General features: G+C 41.8%; 2 protein-coding genes across 4 annotated transcripts; one reads left to right on the top strand and one right to left on the bottom strand.

Moving 5' to 3' along the window:
- The first annotated feature begins 58 nt into the window (after positions 1 to 58).
- rad54l2 (RAD54 like 2) lies at positions 59 to 13,848 on the top strand. 3 transcript variants are annotated; one of them, XM_058630702.1, is made up of 22 exons: positions 59 to 203; positions 1,699 to 1,906; positions 2,040 to 2,322; positions 2,962 to 3,098; positions 3,219 to 3,362; positions 4,269 to 4,492; positions 4,566 to 4,748; positions 4,843 to 4,976; positions 5,072 to 5,268; positions 5,613 to 5,955; positions 6,059 to 6,236; positions 6,338 to 6,568; positions 6,702 to 6,820; positions 7,153 to 7,271; positions 7,649 to 7,748; positions 7,845 to 8,050; positions 8,502 to 8,677; positions 8,862 to 9,058; positions 9,574 to 9,758; positions 9,882 to 9,971; positions 10,064 to 10,156; positions 10,292 to 13,848. In XM_058630702.1, exons 2-22 carry the CDS (start codon positions 1,750 to 1,752, stop codon positions 11,305 to 11,307), a joined length of 4,512 nt encoding a protein of 1,503 aa, XP_058486685.1. In that variant the 5' UTR covers positions 59 to 203; positions 1,699 to 1,749; the 3' UTR covers positions 11,308 to 13,848. The 3 variants fall into 3 exon arrangements, with proteins under 3 accessions (XP_058486685.1, XP_058486686.1, XP_058486687.1); XM_058630703.1 differs by lacking the exon at positions 59 to 203 and adding an exon at positions 304 to 462; XM_058630704.1 differs by lacking the exons at positions 59 to 203; positions 1,699 to 1,906; positions 2,040 to 2,322 and adding an exon at positions 2,670 to 2,858.
- LOC131460327 (transmembrane reductase CYB561D2) lies at positions 13,849 to 16,142 on the bottom strand. The gene is made up of 3 exons (XM_058630708.1): positions 15,761 to 16,142; positions 14,993 to 15,030; positions 13,849 to 14,863 (listed from the first exon to the last, which is right to left on the bottom strand). The coding sequence occupies exons 1-3, from the start codon at positions 15,894 to 15,896 to the stop codon at positions 14,360 to 14,362; spliced, it is 678 nt and encodes a 225-aa protein (XP_058486691.1). The 5' UTR covers positions 15,897 to 16,142; the 3' UTR covers positions 13,849 to 14,359.
- Between the last annotated feature and the right edge of the window lie 379 nt (positions 16,143 to 16,521).

A 16,521-nucleotide genomic window follows, 5' to 3' on the forward strand; every position in this document is an offset into this window, starting at 1 on the left:
TAGTAGTTGACAGGCTTTTCAATCCCGGAACCTTAGATGAAAAAATCGTGGGGGAAGGAATATATGGTCACACTGGAAAAAAAAAATTGGAAATTAGAACGTTTATCAGTTCATTTACATAAACGTACTGTAGCTGTTAATTGAGCGACCGTTGCACGCTCTAACTCCGGGTTAATTGAGGGGAACCGCGGGCATTATTCAAGGTGAGCTCCGACTGCTTGTTTGGGTTTACATTACGCGTTTTAGCTAGCCGTATTTTAGAGTAGCATTAGCAGTGTGAGCGTTACACTCACACAAAAAAATAGATTGTTATCTTTCTACGACGGTTGTCAAAAACAGTCGGCTCGTCACTCGAACTGGTTTCATTCTTCCAGCTCTACTTACAACCAGTCATCATATTTTACTGCCACAGATCGACAGGGGAGATTACGTGGTTTCGTCGTTTGAAATTGCGTTCATTGTGTAAGTAGCTATTAGCTAGCATGTTGGTGTGTTGACTCCGCTTGCGAAATGGTAGTGTTTGTGTTTTCTAAATGGGGCAGCAAAAGAAGATAATAATACGTAATTTCAGCTCTCTGTTGTTCGTGTTTACTAACGATAACAGTAACGTAACCTATTGACTGCAGAGATAGCTTTGTGCTGCTAGCCAACTGCCCCCATCCTCGGCCATTGGGGAAAATAGGGCACTTCATGTCCCCACATGACAAACACAAAGCTCAACATTTTAATTTTAATTTGGGTTCAGTGCTGCTCAGTGTTTACATCATTCATTGAGGACCTAGATGGCATTCAGCCACCGGCATTCAGTGTGTGTGATACACATCCTGTTAAAACTGTGTATCTAGGTTTTATTAAACTATTTTTATAATTGATTCATTGGTTTGACTTTCTTTTATATTCAACATATAACATCCAAGGTCCACAAAGCCACATTCCTTCCTTTTATAAGAATATTTACTCAAAGGCTTATGGCCAACGGTTAACTCCTTTTGTTCTCATATTACACTGTCCATTGCAATAGTTAAAATGACAAATCATCAGACAATGACATGATGCACAGATAGCAGGTCATGTTTCTCTACATTAATAGTAAAACAGCACTTGTACCCCTTGCATTTCTTATCCAAACACAATTTCAAAGTCAACCAAGCACGGACTGCTGTGTTATTTTAACAAAGAATATTCAAATGTACAATTTACTACATACTGATAAAAGCTATGTGACGGCTGTATCGGTTTCATTTCTATCATGCAAACACTGCCAGAGTTTGTACTGCACACGCACACACACACACTAGTCCTCTTAGAGAGTCACCTGCCAATTTTGAAGCTTATCAAGCGAAACAGTTGGACAGTTGTGCGATTAAAGGACAGATGTTCCTTGAATTAATAGAGAGATATTGTTTTATTGGTGCAGCCCTTCCTGAGTGAGGTTAGGACAGAATTTGGCATACATTTAAGTTCTATTTAACCATTGCAGGGATATTCAGTGTAGGTTTGAAAAGCTTTTTCCTCCCTTGTCTTGTCACATTCTACTGCTTTTTTATGACATTGCTTTCCTCAATTAAACTTAAACTAACTTAGTAAAGGATTAGTCTGTTAATCAGTTGGACAGAAAATCTAACACGTTGCTAGTTGTAAAATGTCATTGTCAACAAATGATACCATTTTATTTAAAATATGTGATGTGTTTGTTAGGGCTTCTGATGAAGATGTGTAGGTAATACTTTGAGAGCCCTGGAAGACACCATGTCTGAAGAGGCACTTTCAGAAAGTGACCGCGAGCCCAGCCTTAACAGTGAGGAGGAGTATTTTGATGATGATGAGGAGGAAAAGGAAGAGGATATTGAGGACATGGAGGACGATGAGGATGAAAACGACGGAGATGATGAAGATGACAGTGTTGGTGAGTACTCAATCCATTGAACAGCTGAAAACGTAGGCAGTGTTACTTTGTAATATGTAGTATGTATCAGAAGTAATTGCCTGTTCACCAGTTTTGTAAAAACAAAGTGAAATGCTATCTCGTGTCTCTTAAGATCGTCCCACCAGTGCCCAGGATGGCAGGGACTCCACCTCAGCTACCTCTGGAGAACCCTCCTCTCAGCCTCCATCTCGGCCTGCATCCCGCCCATCCTCTGGTGCGCCCTCCAGACCGCCCTCACGCTCTCAGCCTCCAAGCAGCCCACAGAGCCAGAACAAACCACCGTCCAGCAAACCCAAGAAACAAAAAGGCTCTAAATTAACCAAATCCTCCAAGTCCTCGAAAGGGTCTAAACCTTCTAAGCCATCTAAGCCTTTACACATGAGGAAAAATATCAGGTACGTCCATTTTCTTTTTGATATTTCCCATTGGATAGTTGGGTTAGTTAGTTAGATTTTTTTCTTCCTTCTTTACAGATGATCTTATTTTTGTTGGCTTGAACATGAACACAAACTCATGTTACTTGAAAAATTCAGGACCCCCCCCCCCCATATTTAATTTCTCTACCGTTTCCCTGTTGAAAATCCATGGACCTTGGCCGTCCACATGTCTTTGATCTATGTGTGGTTTGCTGTTGCAACCCTATGATCTGAGCGCTGTCTGTTTTGATATCAAAGGCAGATGAAATTCCCTACCCCAGTCCCAACTACATTTTCTGCCATAAATTCAACATTGTGTAGTACAAATACAATTCTACACTTGATATAATCCAAGATATGATTGGTGAACATTTTCTAGTGAGAAACGGTGGGCATGGGAAGGAACATCAGCTTCCATCAAGCATCACCCAGAGTTCTACAGTTTTCAGAGATATGTTCTCAGATAGTCGGTCGGTGTCTGAGTGCTGGTTGCAGCATATCCCGAAAATGACAATGTGCGGTACAAGGATTCAGGGCATCTTTTATCTATAAATTAAATAAAATGTTTATGTGTCAGTCGAATAACACACTTCACTTTTTTTTGTCCTGTGCTTTCAGAAAACTGCTGAAAGAGGACCAGTTGGAGGCTGGGACGAAGGCTGCTCAACAGGAAGAGATGGAGAGGCGCAAACGTCTGGAGCAGCAGAGAAAGGACTTTCCCACATTAGCCCCAGCTGTCCCAGACTCTCAATTAGGTGACTACTTTTTCTCGGCGAATCTACAACTTTGAACAGCTCTGCATTCAGTTCTATTTCTCAGTACTCTGCCTTCTTTTTTTTTTAACATTACCCACTCCCTTTCCATCTTTCCAACAGTGGACACTGCTTCCATTTTGGGAGAAGTATCTCACTTGGTCCCTGCTCTTCTGAGTAAACAGGATGTGATCTGTTTGGACAGCAGTGGAGAAGATGAAGAGGAAAAAGTGGAGCCCAAATTGCCCGAGCTTGCCATTAGAGATGGTAAGGGATTAAGGCTGGGCATTATGGTGTTTTCTTTCACCAAATTTTGCAGTTTTACATTTTTTACAACACATTACACAAATGACAAAGACATTATTTAAAAAGAAAGTTAGCATTTATTTTAACAATAAAAGTTTAAACATGAAGTACAATCAAATGCAAGCCTGCCAGCTGCCTTTAATTGCATTTGCATTTAAATAAAGTTTCGTGCAACTGAGGAGACTGAGCCTTTTTTAGGAGCAAACTTTTCACTGCTTGCTGCCGTCTCTCCAAGGAAATGCTGGGGGGGATGGGCAGTGCTGCACCACTATGAAGCACTGAAAGTGGAGCCCAAATGGAGCACTTGGTGGAAATTAATAAGAAATCAATTTTCATTAAAAACTAATTGTTCATAAACCATTAATTCATATTAATTAGTTCATTAAGTAATTTGGTCCAGAATCCAGCTGCCCCCATAATCACCTCCACACTTCCGTCCTACAGCAGTGCCACTGGCTCCCGGTTAAGTTCCGCATTCCGTTAGCATTCAAGGCCACTCACAACCTTGCCACTCCCTCTCTTACCCTTAAATCGTCCTCCTCCATCCACTTGACTGTCCCCGCCACTCTGCTCCCCAACTCTGAGATAAGATTAAGATTAATTACTCTTTATTTAAGATTGATTACTCTCTCAAATTTTAACCAGTTGTGTGTATTTCTTATGGTTTATATTGTTTGTTTTGTACTTTTCTTTATTCATTGTTTGGAGTCCTGGAGTGTTAAAAGGCTCTTTTAAGAAATGTATCCTGTAGCATATTAGCCCTTTTATAGGTGATAGTGTTGTGCAACTTTTAATTCCAAATTATTCAAAAATATTATGAATCAAGCAAGCTCTCACACAGTGTTTGTTTCTCCACTGCTGACCCAGACATAATTGAGCTCAGTTCTGGGGATGAGGGCACCCTGCAGATAAGCAGCGAGTCGGCTGATGACGACGCTGATGACACAGAGGAGAGCAGCGGGGCACACATCAACGATGCTCTGAACCTGCCTGATGCCCAGGGTCAAGTGCTGGTTAATATCAATCACCCTGTCGAGGAAAAAGACATTTATCTTGCTCCACAGCTCGCCAGGGCTGTCAAACCCCACCAGGTAAAGAAAGTACATAAACACTCTTTTACAGACAGCGTAGCTTGTCTTCTCATAAGCACGCTTCATCTTGCAGGTCGGGGGAATCCGGTTTCTCTACGATAACCTCATAGAGTCTCTGGAGCGTTATAAAACCAGCAGTGGCTTTGGCTGCATCCTTGCACACAGCATGGGGTTGGGAAAAACACTGCAGGTCATTTCCTTCATTGACATTCTTCTTAGGAATACTGAGGCCCACACTGTGCTGACCATTGTTCCAGTGAGTAATTGAAGAGTGTAGTGAGTCATATTTCATTAACTCCCAAATTTGATTTGGTTCAAATTAACCTCCGGAATCTTTTGTTTCATACAAGGTGAACACACTTCAGAACTGGCTGACGGAATTTAACCTCTGGCTTCCACCTCAAGAATCCCTCTCCCCGCACACCGAACCTATACTCCTCAGTGGCCGCACCTTTAAAGTTCACATCCTCAACGATGAGCACAAGTATGAAGGCTACAATGGTGTATGTGTGTGTGTGTGTGTGTATTTAACGTTGTATACATCTGAAGTCCTAATCATACCGACTGTGTGACCTGCAGATCAACACTGGCCAGAGCTAAGGTTGTGGAGGACTGGTCCAGAGACGGAGGTGTGTTACTCATGGGTTATGAGATGTACCGTCTGCTGTCCATGAAGAAGAGCTTTGTTATGGGCAAGAAAAGGAAATCAAAGAAGCCTGCAGGACCAATCATCATTGACCTGGACGAAGAAGACAGACAGCAGGAACTCATGAAAGGTCACCAACATAATAACTTTAAAGCCGCAATGTGAGACGTTTGGTGATGTTATTATTGTCTCTGTTTGGTCTTTGAACAAAAACAATGGAACACTATTTGCTGCATTTGTCTGAAAAGAGGCTCTGTCAAGCAATACTATCAGACCTGACTGAGGGAGCATTTGTATGTATACACCAGCAGTGCAGGGACAGGCAAAGGCAAGAAGCATTTAACCCATCAAACTTGCTGGTTAAACGACCAATTTATTTGAGCCATAAAATCTGCTTTACTAGCACAATTTCTTGTGTAATTTGCGTTCACAGACTTGTTTACTGGGTCTCACTGTGTTACTTTGTCATTTCAGGTATTGAAAGGGCCATTGCACGGCCTGGCCCAGACGTGGTGATCTGTGATGAGGGCCATCGCATTAAGAACTACCATGCCAGCACATCGCAGGCCTTGAAGAACATCCGCTCTCGGCGAAGAGTAGTTCTGACTGGTTACCCACTTCAGAACAACCTCATCGAGTACTGGTGCATGGTGGACTTTGTTCGGCCTGACTTTTTGGGCACACGGCAGGAGTTCAGCAATATGTTTGAGCGGCCCATTCTGAACGGGCAGTGCGTGGACAGCACACCTCAAGATGTCCGCCTCATGCGCTACCGCAGCCATGTTCTGCACAGCCTGCTGGAGGGTTTTGTCCAGAGGTTAGCTGTCCGTCAGAAATGAGAATCATTTTTAAAAAAGCGTACTAGTGGACTTTACTCATCTTTCCATGTTTTCTTTTTGTGGCACTCTTTTGGTTTACAGGCGAGGTCATGATGTGCTGCGGGACCAGCTTCCCTCCAAAGACGAGCATGTCATCTTAGTGCGACTTTCTCCCATTCAGAGAGCGCTGTACACCGAATTTATGACACGCTTCAGGGAAGCAGGAAACAGTGGCTGGCTCGGTCTGAACCCACTCAAAGCCTTCTGTGTGTGCTGCAAGGTGTGACTGCTTTCCTGTCATCAACCCCTATTTTTTGTCTCGTTTATTAACATGCTGTTGCTGTTTTTGAGTTGGTAAGCCTTGTGTCCTTATTTGTTTAGATCTGGAATCACCCAGACGTCCTGTATGAAGCTCTACAGAAGGAGAATCAGGCCAATGAGCAGGATCTGGACCTGGATGACATCACTTCAGCTAGTAACCCCCGCTGTGCCGCACCTGGAGCTGGCCTCAAATCCAAAGTAGCCGACTCCAGCAACAGCAAAGTTAACATCGCCTTGCCGCCAATCAATCCATCGCAAGATAGAGCCAATCAAGTCATTACATATGAATGGGTATGCAAGTACATGACAAGTAAAGCTTACATTTATTGCTGACTGTTTCATGTCAGGGTTTATTATTTATTTTATTTGTGTTTAAAACCTCATTGATATTCATGTCTTAACCCCCCCTTTTATTTAATTTCAGGCAAAAGACATAATGTCAAACTACCAAACGGGACTTCTCCAAAATTCCGCTAAGATGGTTCTGCTCTTTCATTTAATTGATGAGAGTGTGAGAAGAAGAGACAAGATGTTGGTGTTTAGGTAAGCACCCCATTCATCATCTGTTGCATTAAACACAAATCCACCATTAAGCAGCTTGAAGAAGCACTTGAACGACCTGCTTGGTGATTTGGCTGATTAATCAGACTCTTGAGGATTTTATGTTTAATCCTTCCACAGCTTATTATTTATTTACACTTTGTTAACAGACATTCAGCAAAAATATGCCTTGTGAAACAAAGTATGTACTGCATATACAGCTATTCTGTGACTAATAAAACTCACACAAATAATAGATTTTAAGACTACAGGTTGAATCATAACAAAACAAACGCAATTACTCTTATATTATCCACTTGTTTTTCACTCACTAGTCAAAGCCTGTCCACGCTGTCTGTCATTGAGGACTTCTTATCAAAGAGACCCATGCCACCTGAAGTCGCTTCATCTGCCACCCAAAACCAGAACTGGGTTCGCAACCTCAACTACTACAGTGAGTTCTTCAGTCTGTGCTCTCCTCGCAAATCAGCAACTCAGCAGAAAGTGCAAAGCTCTGACTGTACTGAGTCTATATTCCTGTCAAAAATTTACTTCTCCCACTTAAACCTGTTTCACATCAAAATGTACATGTGCTTTGGAAACAAACCTACTTATTAAAAGCCATGTGAAAAACTAGCTCTCTTACAGATACTTCCAAGCAACATTTTATACATTTATTTAAAATTTAAGCTTATAAATCTTCCAGTTTATCTTAACTTTGGTATTGTTTGAAAAATACTACCATGACTCACTGTATTAAATCTTGCTGTTAAAGTGTATTCAGATGCTTTGGTGTGGAGAAATGATGTATGTCTGTCTGTCTGTGTGCAGGATTGGATGGGAGTACATCGGCCACAGAAAGAGAACGACTAATCAATCAGTTTAATGACCCAGAGAATAACAACACATGGGTCTTCCTACTTTCCACCAGGTCGGTGTCTTTGCTCTCTCCGTTTAACGGTTCCCTCACTCTTCCTCCACTTACCGCTGCAGTGTTTGTCATTCAGTTTACCTGTGTTTCTTTTAGAGCGGGCTGCTTGGGTGTAAATTTAATCGGAGCCAACCGCGTCGTTGTGTTCGATGCCTCCTGGAACCCCTGTCACGACGCACAGGCAGTGTGTCGAGTCTACCGTTACGGTCAAAAGAAGCCGTGCTACATTTACCGTCTTGTCTGTGATTATACCTTGGAGAAGAAAATCTATGATAGACAGGTCTCCAAACAGGGCATGTCAGGTGAGATATTTACCTGATTTTTATTTTATTTTATAATAAAACCCTACAGGGATCATTGAGGCTTAAATCATTAGTCGTGTTACTCTTAAACCTTTGTTTTTTTAATTATTTATATTGTGCTACTGTTGCATCTGTTGTTGTGAGCTGCCCTAAACTAAGAATGTCTTAGTCAACTAAAAAAATATTTTTTTTGGCAATGTGGCTGAGAAAGGATGTTATAAATAACATTTTTACACTGTTCTGAAACACAGATGTGTTCAAATCTGTAAAGAAAAAGCCTTAATTGATGAATATAGCCAACACTCTATTAACCAATAAAGTCGTGCTGTAAGCAAGCTGCATTTTAAACCTGCACATAGTAGTAGATTGTAAATCTGTCAGAACAATTTTGCTATTTTGAAAAGACCTACATGTCTTAACTCTTAATATCTTGACTCTGTGTATTTTAAAGATCGTGTCGTTGACGACCTGAACCCAGTGCTGAACTTTACTCGGAAGGAAGTGGAGTCACTGCTGCACTTTGTGGAGGAGGAGCATGGGAGTGAAAAAGTCTCTCTAGGACCTTTGAAGGAATTTGAGACAGTGATATTTCAAGCCTGTCAACTGTACCCTTACCTCATCACCAAGGTACTGTTGTATTATCAGTATTACTCTGACATACTCAGTTACTGACCCAATTTTAAGTAGTTCTCTACTGTGTATGTTTTCACTTTGCATCCAGGATGGCCCGAAGTAGCTTTAGTATAAAGATAGACGATGGAGAAAAGACCAGAAAATCTCATCAAATATCTCTTTTCCTTGTGTCCGATAGCTACCTTTCCATCACGAGTCTCTGCTAGTGGACCGGAAGGAGTCGAAACTGACCAAAGCAGAGAAAAAAGCTGCCAAGAAGAGCTACGAGGATGAGAAACGAGCCTCTGTGCCATACTCTCGGCCGTCGTATGCACCCTATTATCCAACCAGTGATCAGATGCTCGCCAACATACCAGCATTCAACCAACGGGGCTGGTGGGTTTCATTCATGTTTGTTTTTTGTTTTTTTTATCCCATATACCCTTTACTTAATTACTATTAATTCATTAATTAATTCATGAATTAATATTATAACTATAGCTGACTATATCTGGGGGCAGTCCATGGCCAAAAGGGAAAGAAATTGGACTTGTAACCGGAGGGTTGCCAGTTTATTGATGTTTAAATCCAGGTCACCAGGTGTGTGTGCAAAAAAAACAGATTTTAGTGTACAATTAGGGTAACATATTAAAATGTTCCTCCCCAAGTGTAGTATAGTGAAATTCATCCTACATCCTACATGTAATTTATCACAAAATACTTAAATAACTTCAGACTCAGTCCTTCATTTTCAGAAATCACAAAATCCCTTGAAAATGTGGTTGATGACTGAGAACGAAATCTTATCCAATGTAGTCTGAGGTTGTGGCTGAGGCTGTACACGCTTTACACACTATGCACACTAGATACCGCGTGTGACCATCTCATGAGTTCAGGCTTCACATTTGCAGGCGTCCCATGGCAAGGCCGGATGACAAGCCCGTAGCAAGTGTCAGGCCCATTCTGTCAACCCCAATCCCCATGATGCCCCGCCAGGTTGGCATCGGCATGGCTGGCTCCAGCTCGGTCAGCAGTCTGCCCGTCAACTTCCTGCAGAAAGCTGGAGTCTCTGTGCAGAGGATTGTCACCTCCACTGGTACTGTATAAGCCCCCATAATAACCCACTATTGTTATGTTCCACTAAATTAGAATTTCAACAGAGGCACATTTTTTAGTGGTGTTGTGATGACCAGAAACACTTTTTTCTTTATATGTGCAGATATTGTGATCCCAGGAGCCAACAGCACAACAGATGTTCAAGCTCGAATTAGTGCAGGAGAGAGCATCCATGTTATCCGAGGATCCAAAGGTATTAGACGATGAGGTTATAATGTAGCACTATAATTATTTGTATATTTATTTGTATATTTATAATTACTTGATGTTTTTTCACCTACACAGGCACCTACATCAGGACAAATGATGGAAGAATATTTGCCATTCGATCAGGAAAAATTAGTAGACCAGTAGTTGGGAGCTCTGCTTCTTCAAGAGGTACAAATTCATATTAAGTATTCCTGCTTCCTCCTGTAGATTCATCCATAAATGTCATCCATAAAAGGCTTTCAAGAACAATTCAGAGGCAGAGACGATGGAGATGTTTCACGACTGTGTTTTATCTTTTCACAGACACCCAAGGTTCCCTGATCCACCCAGTCAGTAATGGCTGCTCCTCCCCTGTGGACCAACAGCAGCGCTCCCCCGACGGGGAGCAGCGTCCCTCTTCTCCTTTGAGCTCCGAGATACTCAGAGAATTCGGCCGCTACACTTCATCCACGGGCGACGCGGCCGCTAATCTGGGGAACGAAATGCCATCGCCGCCAGTCATGTCGGCTATGCCGTCCGGGGAAGACGACGGCAGCAGCCCGCACAGCAGTCACACGGGCGATCTCGGCGGGCAACTCGGCGACAGCCTCCTAAGTTCAGCATTTGAGATGCACGGCACCAAACGCAAAGGCACTGAAAGCCAGGGAAGCACACAGATGGGAAGCAAACGCTCCTCCACTGGCGCACGTTTCTCCGGACTGTCCATGGGCTCTGGTGGGCTCAGTTATCCTCCTGTGGGTTTGAACTCTTCCTCCCTAATGAGCAACCTAGGCCACATGAGTCACCCACTTCTGATGGGCGGCAGCAGTGGGTCATCATTCCTTCAGACACCAGGGCAAACCCTGGCTGACCTCCAGACTATGTTCCCCTCTGCAGGCTCAGACCTTCTGAGACAGTCGGGGAACGGACACCTTCCCACTTCTTCCTCATCCTCTCTGTCCACCGTCCACTCTGCCTCCACCCCGGTTTCCATGTCATCCGCACCTACTGCAGCGACCTCTTCCTCACTGACACCAGGATCTCTGCCTCCATACTTAATGAACCCCAACATGGCTGGGCTGCTCACGTCGGGCTTTCCTCTCAGTTACAGTCAGTCGCTACTTTCTGAGCCGAGGATGTTCAGCACCCCTCTCCTCTCTGGGTCAGGGGGATTCTCTGTACCTAACTCCACCTCTACTACACCCAGCTTCCTCTCCCATTACAACAATCCCACCTCCAGCCTATTGGGGGCAGCTCTTATCCAACAGGACAGACACCAGAGCACCGAGAATGGTGGAAGTAGCTCCGATGACGATGTTATCGAGGTGACAGGACAGTAGTGACTCTAGAAATCACGGAGAGGCAGCTTCTCACACACACACACACACACACACAATCTGGTCGTCATGTTTAACAAGTACATCAGGGATGGAAAACGGTTACACATTTACATGACTAAGTTAAGTGACGTTAAGTTACAGTTAGCCATAAATGGATTAATGTTGACCAGATATTCTATTACATTTCAGATAAAAAATGAAACACTTTTATGAAAAAGTCAGTCTTGTAAACTCTTATGAAATCAAATTAGGCAAAAGCTGTGAAATTGTTCCATGGTCATATGGTTCTTTGAAGGTCACATACACACACACACACACAGTAACTCTTGTCTACAAGTAAGAGCATTGTTATGTGTGTCTAACCTTAATGACTCGACACAAAGTCGGAGAGGAACAAAATCCGAATGCTGAATATTCCAGACTTCACCTAGAGCGTCAGAGCAGCGGAAACGGACAAGAGTTTGTCATACAGGGACCAGCTAAAGTTCTGAGAGGCTTTTCCTTTGTAAGCAACGCCTCACTGTGCAGTTATTTTTCTTTCTTTATAGAATTCAGATGGAATAACTTGATTGAAACTGCATTTGTTGGATTTTCTCCTGGTGTATTACTGTTTAAGCATTTAAGTGTATGCAAATTTGACTGTCGTCTGTCGTTTACACAAATTGACTAATTTTACATGGCCTTTTTGTAGGAATCGCAATTGAAAAGCTACAAACCACAGTAAGAGGCTTCAAAACAAGGATTTGATATCTGCCAAAAGTCCACTCAATATATTTGGAGAAAATCCTCCAGGGTTTACCCTTAACAGAAATTCTAGGCTTTCAGAACGTACTTTAGTCTTTAGCAATTTGGTAGACATTGTGGCATCCCCTGTTGAAATGTTACTGCGTGTGATACTATAACTGAACATGTTGATATTTTGTAAATAGTAGTCATAATCATTGTTTATATTGCAAGTCAAAACTGTGCAGTGTGTAGATTTTGGTCCTAGGGAGAAAGTTTCATATCGCAGTGACGCTCATGACGATACAAGCGCCCCGCAACAAACGCGGGGGCAAACAAATTTCTGTTGGAGTTTATAATTTTTTTAAAAAAACAAAAGTGAATGTACTTTCATGTTAGCCTTTGATAACACAGAGGCCGGGACATGGATTCAGACTGTGTTCTTCATTTTTTAGCCTTAATATCACAAAGGGGTCTTTTCGCATTACAAGTCCATTGGAAGAACTACTGAGCATTTAAGACAGTCGACGTCAAACTCAAAACACAAGACTAGGGCAGATTCAGCATTTTGACAAAAAAAGGCACCATGTGTGAAAAGTCTAAAAGGAGCACAAACATAACAACGTTACTAACGCATCCACACAAAGCTCGTCGCTGCTGCTTTTTTGCTGCAGTTTTTACTGAGGTGTCCTCACCACCTGTTGACATATCTTTGTTGAGTTCCAACCATGTGCTCTGTTTGTTTCCTTCTGGATCATTCTCCGAAACTTCTAAGAACAAGTGGTACCTAAACTGTAGAAACCATTGCATTTGTGCAGCCCGAGTTTGTGTACAAACTTCAAGTCAACGTATCCATCAACCATCAAATTGGACCACAACCACCAGTGACATTGGCTGAACTGTGCCGGGGTGGTGTGGTGGCCTTACCAAACTGACTGTGCCATTATACCGTAGCTTTTCACCCACATGCGGTGCAGTGTACGTAGATGCTGTAGTGTGCTGTAGGGAGTCGAGGGAGTCTTTGCTGTTCTCTGTAGCCTTGTGTTTTCGTGTTGTGATGACACCTCAAGGTATTTAGATCTTAGATTTTAGAACGGTTGCTTTCCTCTGTTGGTAAAATAGGCTACATGCAGCAGTTGTTAGCCTTTAGAAAACACTGGAGACAACAGATCATTCCAGTCATTTCATATGAAGGCACATTTTTGTACAAATGTTTTCTTGTGGGCCTTTTTGCCCCCACAGTCTGAGTACTGTTCACTTTTTTTTGTTTCATTTGTTACTGGTTCTAGATGCTTCAGTTATATCGTCACCGATGTCTCCAGTTTTGTTTAGCATGCGTCAGAACCTCTGTGATTCAGTTCGTTTCAGATTTGAAGGTGGAGCTGATAACTTTGACAGAGAATCATGCTTTTAAAGGACACTGACACAATGTCTCTCAATCCGTTGGAAACTTGTGACATTTAGGTTCGGGACTCATCAGAACATTGAAAGAAATCCTATTTTCCATCCTTCTCAGTTATGTTCATTTTTCATGTTTAATGGGAATATTTAATTTTTGTATGTTTTTTTTATAACTTCTTGTTGGTGTTTACTCACCTGGCAATTATGTCCCTAATTTCAGTGTAAGTCTGAAATGTATTTATTTGTGTAAAATATATTGTTTCTTTTGTAATTCCTTACTTTTTTTTTTTAGACATTTGTTCTCTTTGACTCGTTGACATCTGATCCAGTAAGAATTTCGTACATGCAGCCTAGAGCAAAGCAAACATGACTGTGTTATCAATGTTATTTTAACAATAAAACACAATTGCGGTGTGATTAATTTACAAATGGATTTTAATCGAAAGGCGACACAACGTACATAACATCCTTAATAGTAGCCTCAGTGGATCTCAAGGCTATATCAGTGCAATACCTTCACATGAAAATGCTCGGGTATCATAATTGGTAATAATTAATGTCAGAAAGCTGAAATACATCCTAACTTTACAGTATGTCCCTATACAACTTAAGTTTGTCCAGATAAGTCCCTGCGTTCTCTTTAACAATCATGAATTTCAGATGGAAAAAATGCTAATTAAACTTGTTTTTGTGTGATTTAACCATACTTACATTGTGTGTTATTGCACAAAGGGGAAATGAAGGAAACATTATTTCACGATACACCTTTTTTCTACCTTTTTTTTGTGGAATGACATGACAGCTGTGCATGGAGCTGCAGAAAATCTGCTCCTTGTTTGACTTTTAAGCAAATAATTGTGAATGAAAACAACAAAATCTCTTTGGCACACCTGACAGTTTTTGTTTTTTCTCAATGAAGTGACTTCTGTCAGGACTGAAACTGCTTCTTCGCCACGTAAGCACTGGTGACTTGGTTCATGATGATGAGGGCGCTGACAACCGGGCAGAGTACTGACAGGTACCAGGTGTACCCTCCGACCAAGGAGGTGAACCAGGCAGAGCAGAGACCGAGGAGCACAGTGACACAGCCGAGCAGGTAAGTGACAAGTCCCGACGTTGCGTGGTAACGCTTGAGTTTGGCCAGCGACCAGCCTTTGACCAGGGAATTGTACATGAGAGGCAGAGCTGCCAAAGACTGTAACCCAACCACACACATCGTGAGCAGACCCAGCAGGCTGTGCCACGACGTGAAGTGGTGTTTACCGTTCAGGTGTTTGTTGAAAAAGATAGTTGCCAGGCCCAGCACTGCACAGGCCGCACACAGGCACTGCAGGACCCAGTGAATACGTCCTTTCACCTTGTGTGGAAGACTTTTGATGGGTGAGCCGTGGGGAGAGAAGACGAGTATGGCTTCTGTCATAAAGAAGGAGAACTGGAGAAAAGAAAATGAAGTAGGTCAATTATTGGTTATATTTATTCATCGGTTCATTATTTCAACCTCTGAAGGAAGTTATAGGAACAATTATGTAAGAGATTATGAGGTTATGACGTTCAAACTTACAGCCAGTGTCATGAAGAAAGGATGCCAGGAAAACAAACCTAGAATTTAAAAAAAAGGACATGAATGTGTGTGTGCGTGGGAATGTGTGTTTAAGTGCATACTTGTATTTGTCACCTCTTTATGACCTTTTATGGCAAAAACCATAAACCATTTAATGTGTTTATCACACAATAAAATTGAGAGAGAAACTCTGGAGATATTCTTAAGATGATAAAATTCTAAGATCTTGACTTGATCACATCGGTTCAGTGTCAGAGCTTTTGGTTAGCCATCAGTAGTAGTAGTAATGAGGATTAAAAGCATTTTGTGTTCAAACTCATACAGTTATGACGATCTGATGATGGAAAATACCCCATCAGATTATACTTCCACATAGATTTATGCAGGTAGGATTATCTGAGTCAAACATAGGGGGTTACGGGTTTTACAGGTTTAATTTAAATAAACCGGAAAACAATTAGTAATCGAAACTCCAAAACACTTGGACTGAGAGGAGGGTATAATTATGGGCGTGCGCACGAAGCCTCGACAGGACGTATCAATAGGTAGGATGATTTTTCTGGACTATATGTAAAATACAGTTAAAATCATCATCAATTTGGACTGGGTCATCAACATAAAGCTGTGTTTCATCAGCACAACCTAACCTTAACTGTGGAAATCGATGGCCAAGTCGCAGCGTGTGAGGATTAGAAAGAATATGACCTAAAATTGAACCTTGCGTATGTGTGTGTGTGTATGTGTGCGCGTGTGCAGGCGGTTACTCACTGGTGCCCGGTCGTGACAAAATTGAAATAAATACAGTGAAGACGACGCAGATACAGTGGGTCAGCAGGGCGGAGGCTGTCCGGGTGTAACCGTAGATCCGCTGGTCAACCTCGGACTCTTTTTTGTTTTGAACCATCTTTAAGACAGGACCCAAAATGAACTCAAGTCTGAGCTAAACGAAAGCTGAAGTGATTGGTGGGTGAAAAGGACTGACTTCCGCTCCTGGAAGCCCCGCTTCATATAAACACTGCAGGTTGTAAAACAGTGAAGTCGGACTTAAGTGTGTCACACGACTGTCACATAATAATTATATAATATATGTATATATAATATATATATATGATATAACTGCTCCTCCAAATCTGGTATTGTCTTTGCTTCACCGGGCTAAGAGATAAAACGTCCGGTTAGGATTTTCAGAATAAAACGTAAATTTACCAAATCTGCTACACTATAATATGTTTTGATTGCTTTATTTTGAAACCAACATTTTCGGAAGCCTCTTTGGGGTCAATTTGACGCAACGTTGTCCAGGATGACGTGGATATCTTAAAAAAAACATTCCGTGGCTGTAGTACTACGAATAATAATAATCCCTACATTTCCTAAAGTAATCTAAATTAAAATTCAGATTCCGAGAGGAGTCAGTTTTCGAACGTTGCAGGGTTTTATTAATTAAAAAAAAACAATACTATACTTAGAATATTAATATTTTCAAATCATATGTCACAAAAATGATATATACATTTGCACAGCAAACA

The sequence above is a fragment of the Solea solea genome, chromosome 6, assembly GCF_958295425.1.
Source record: "Solea solea chromosome 6, fSolSol10.1, whole genome shotgun sequence".
Taxonomy (NCBI): Eukaryota; Metazoa; Chordata; class Actinopteri; order Pleuronectiformes; family Soleidae; genus Solea; species Solea solea.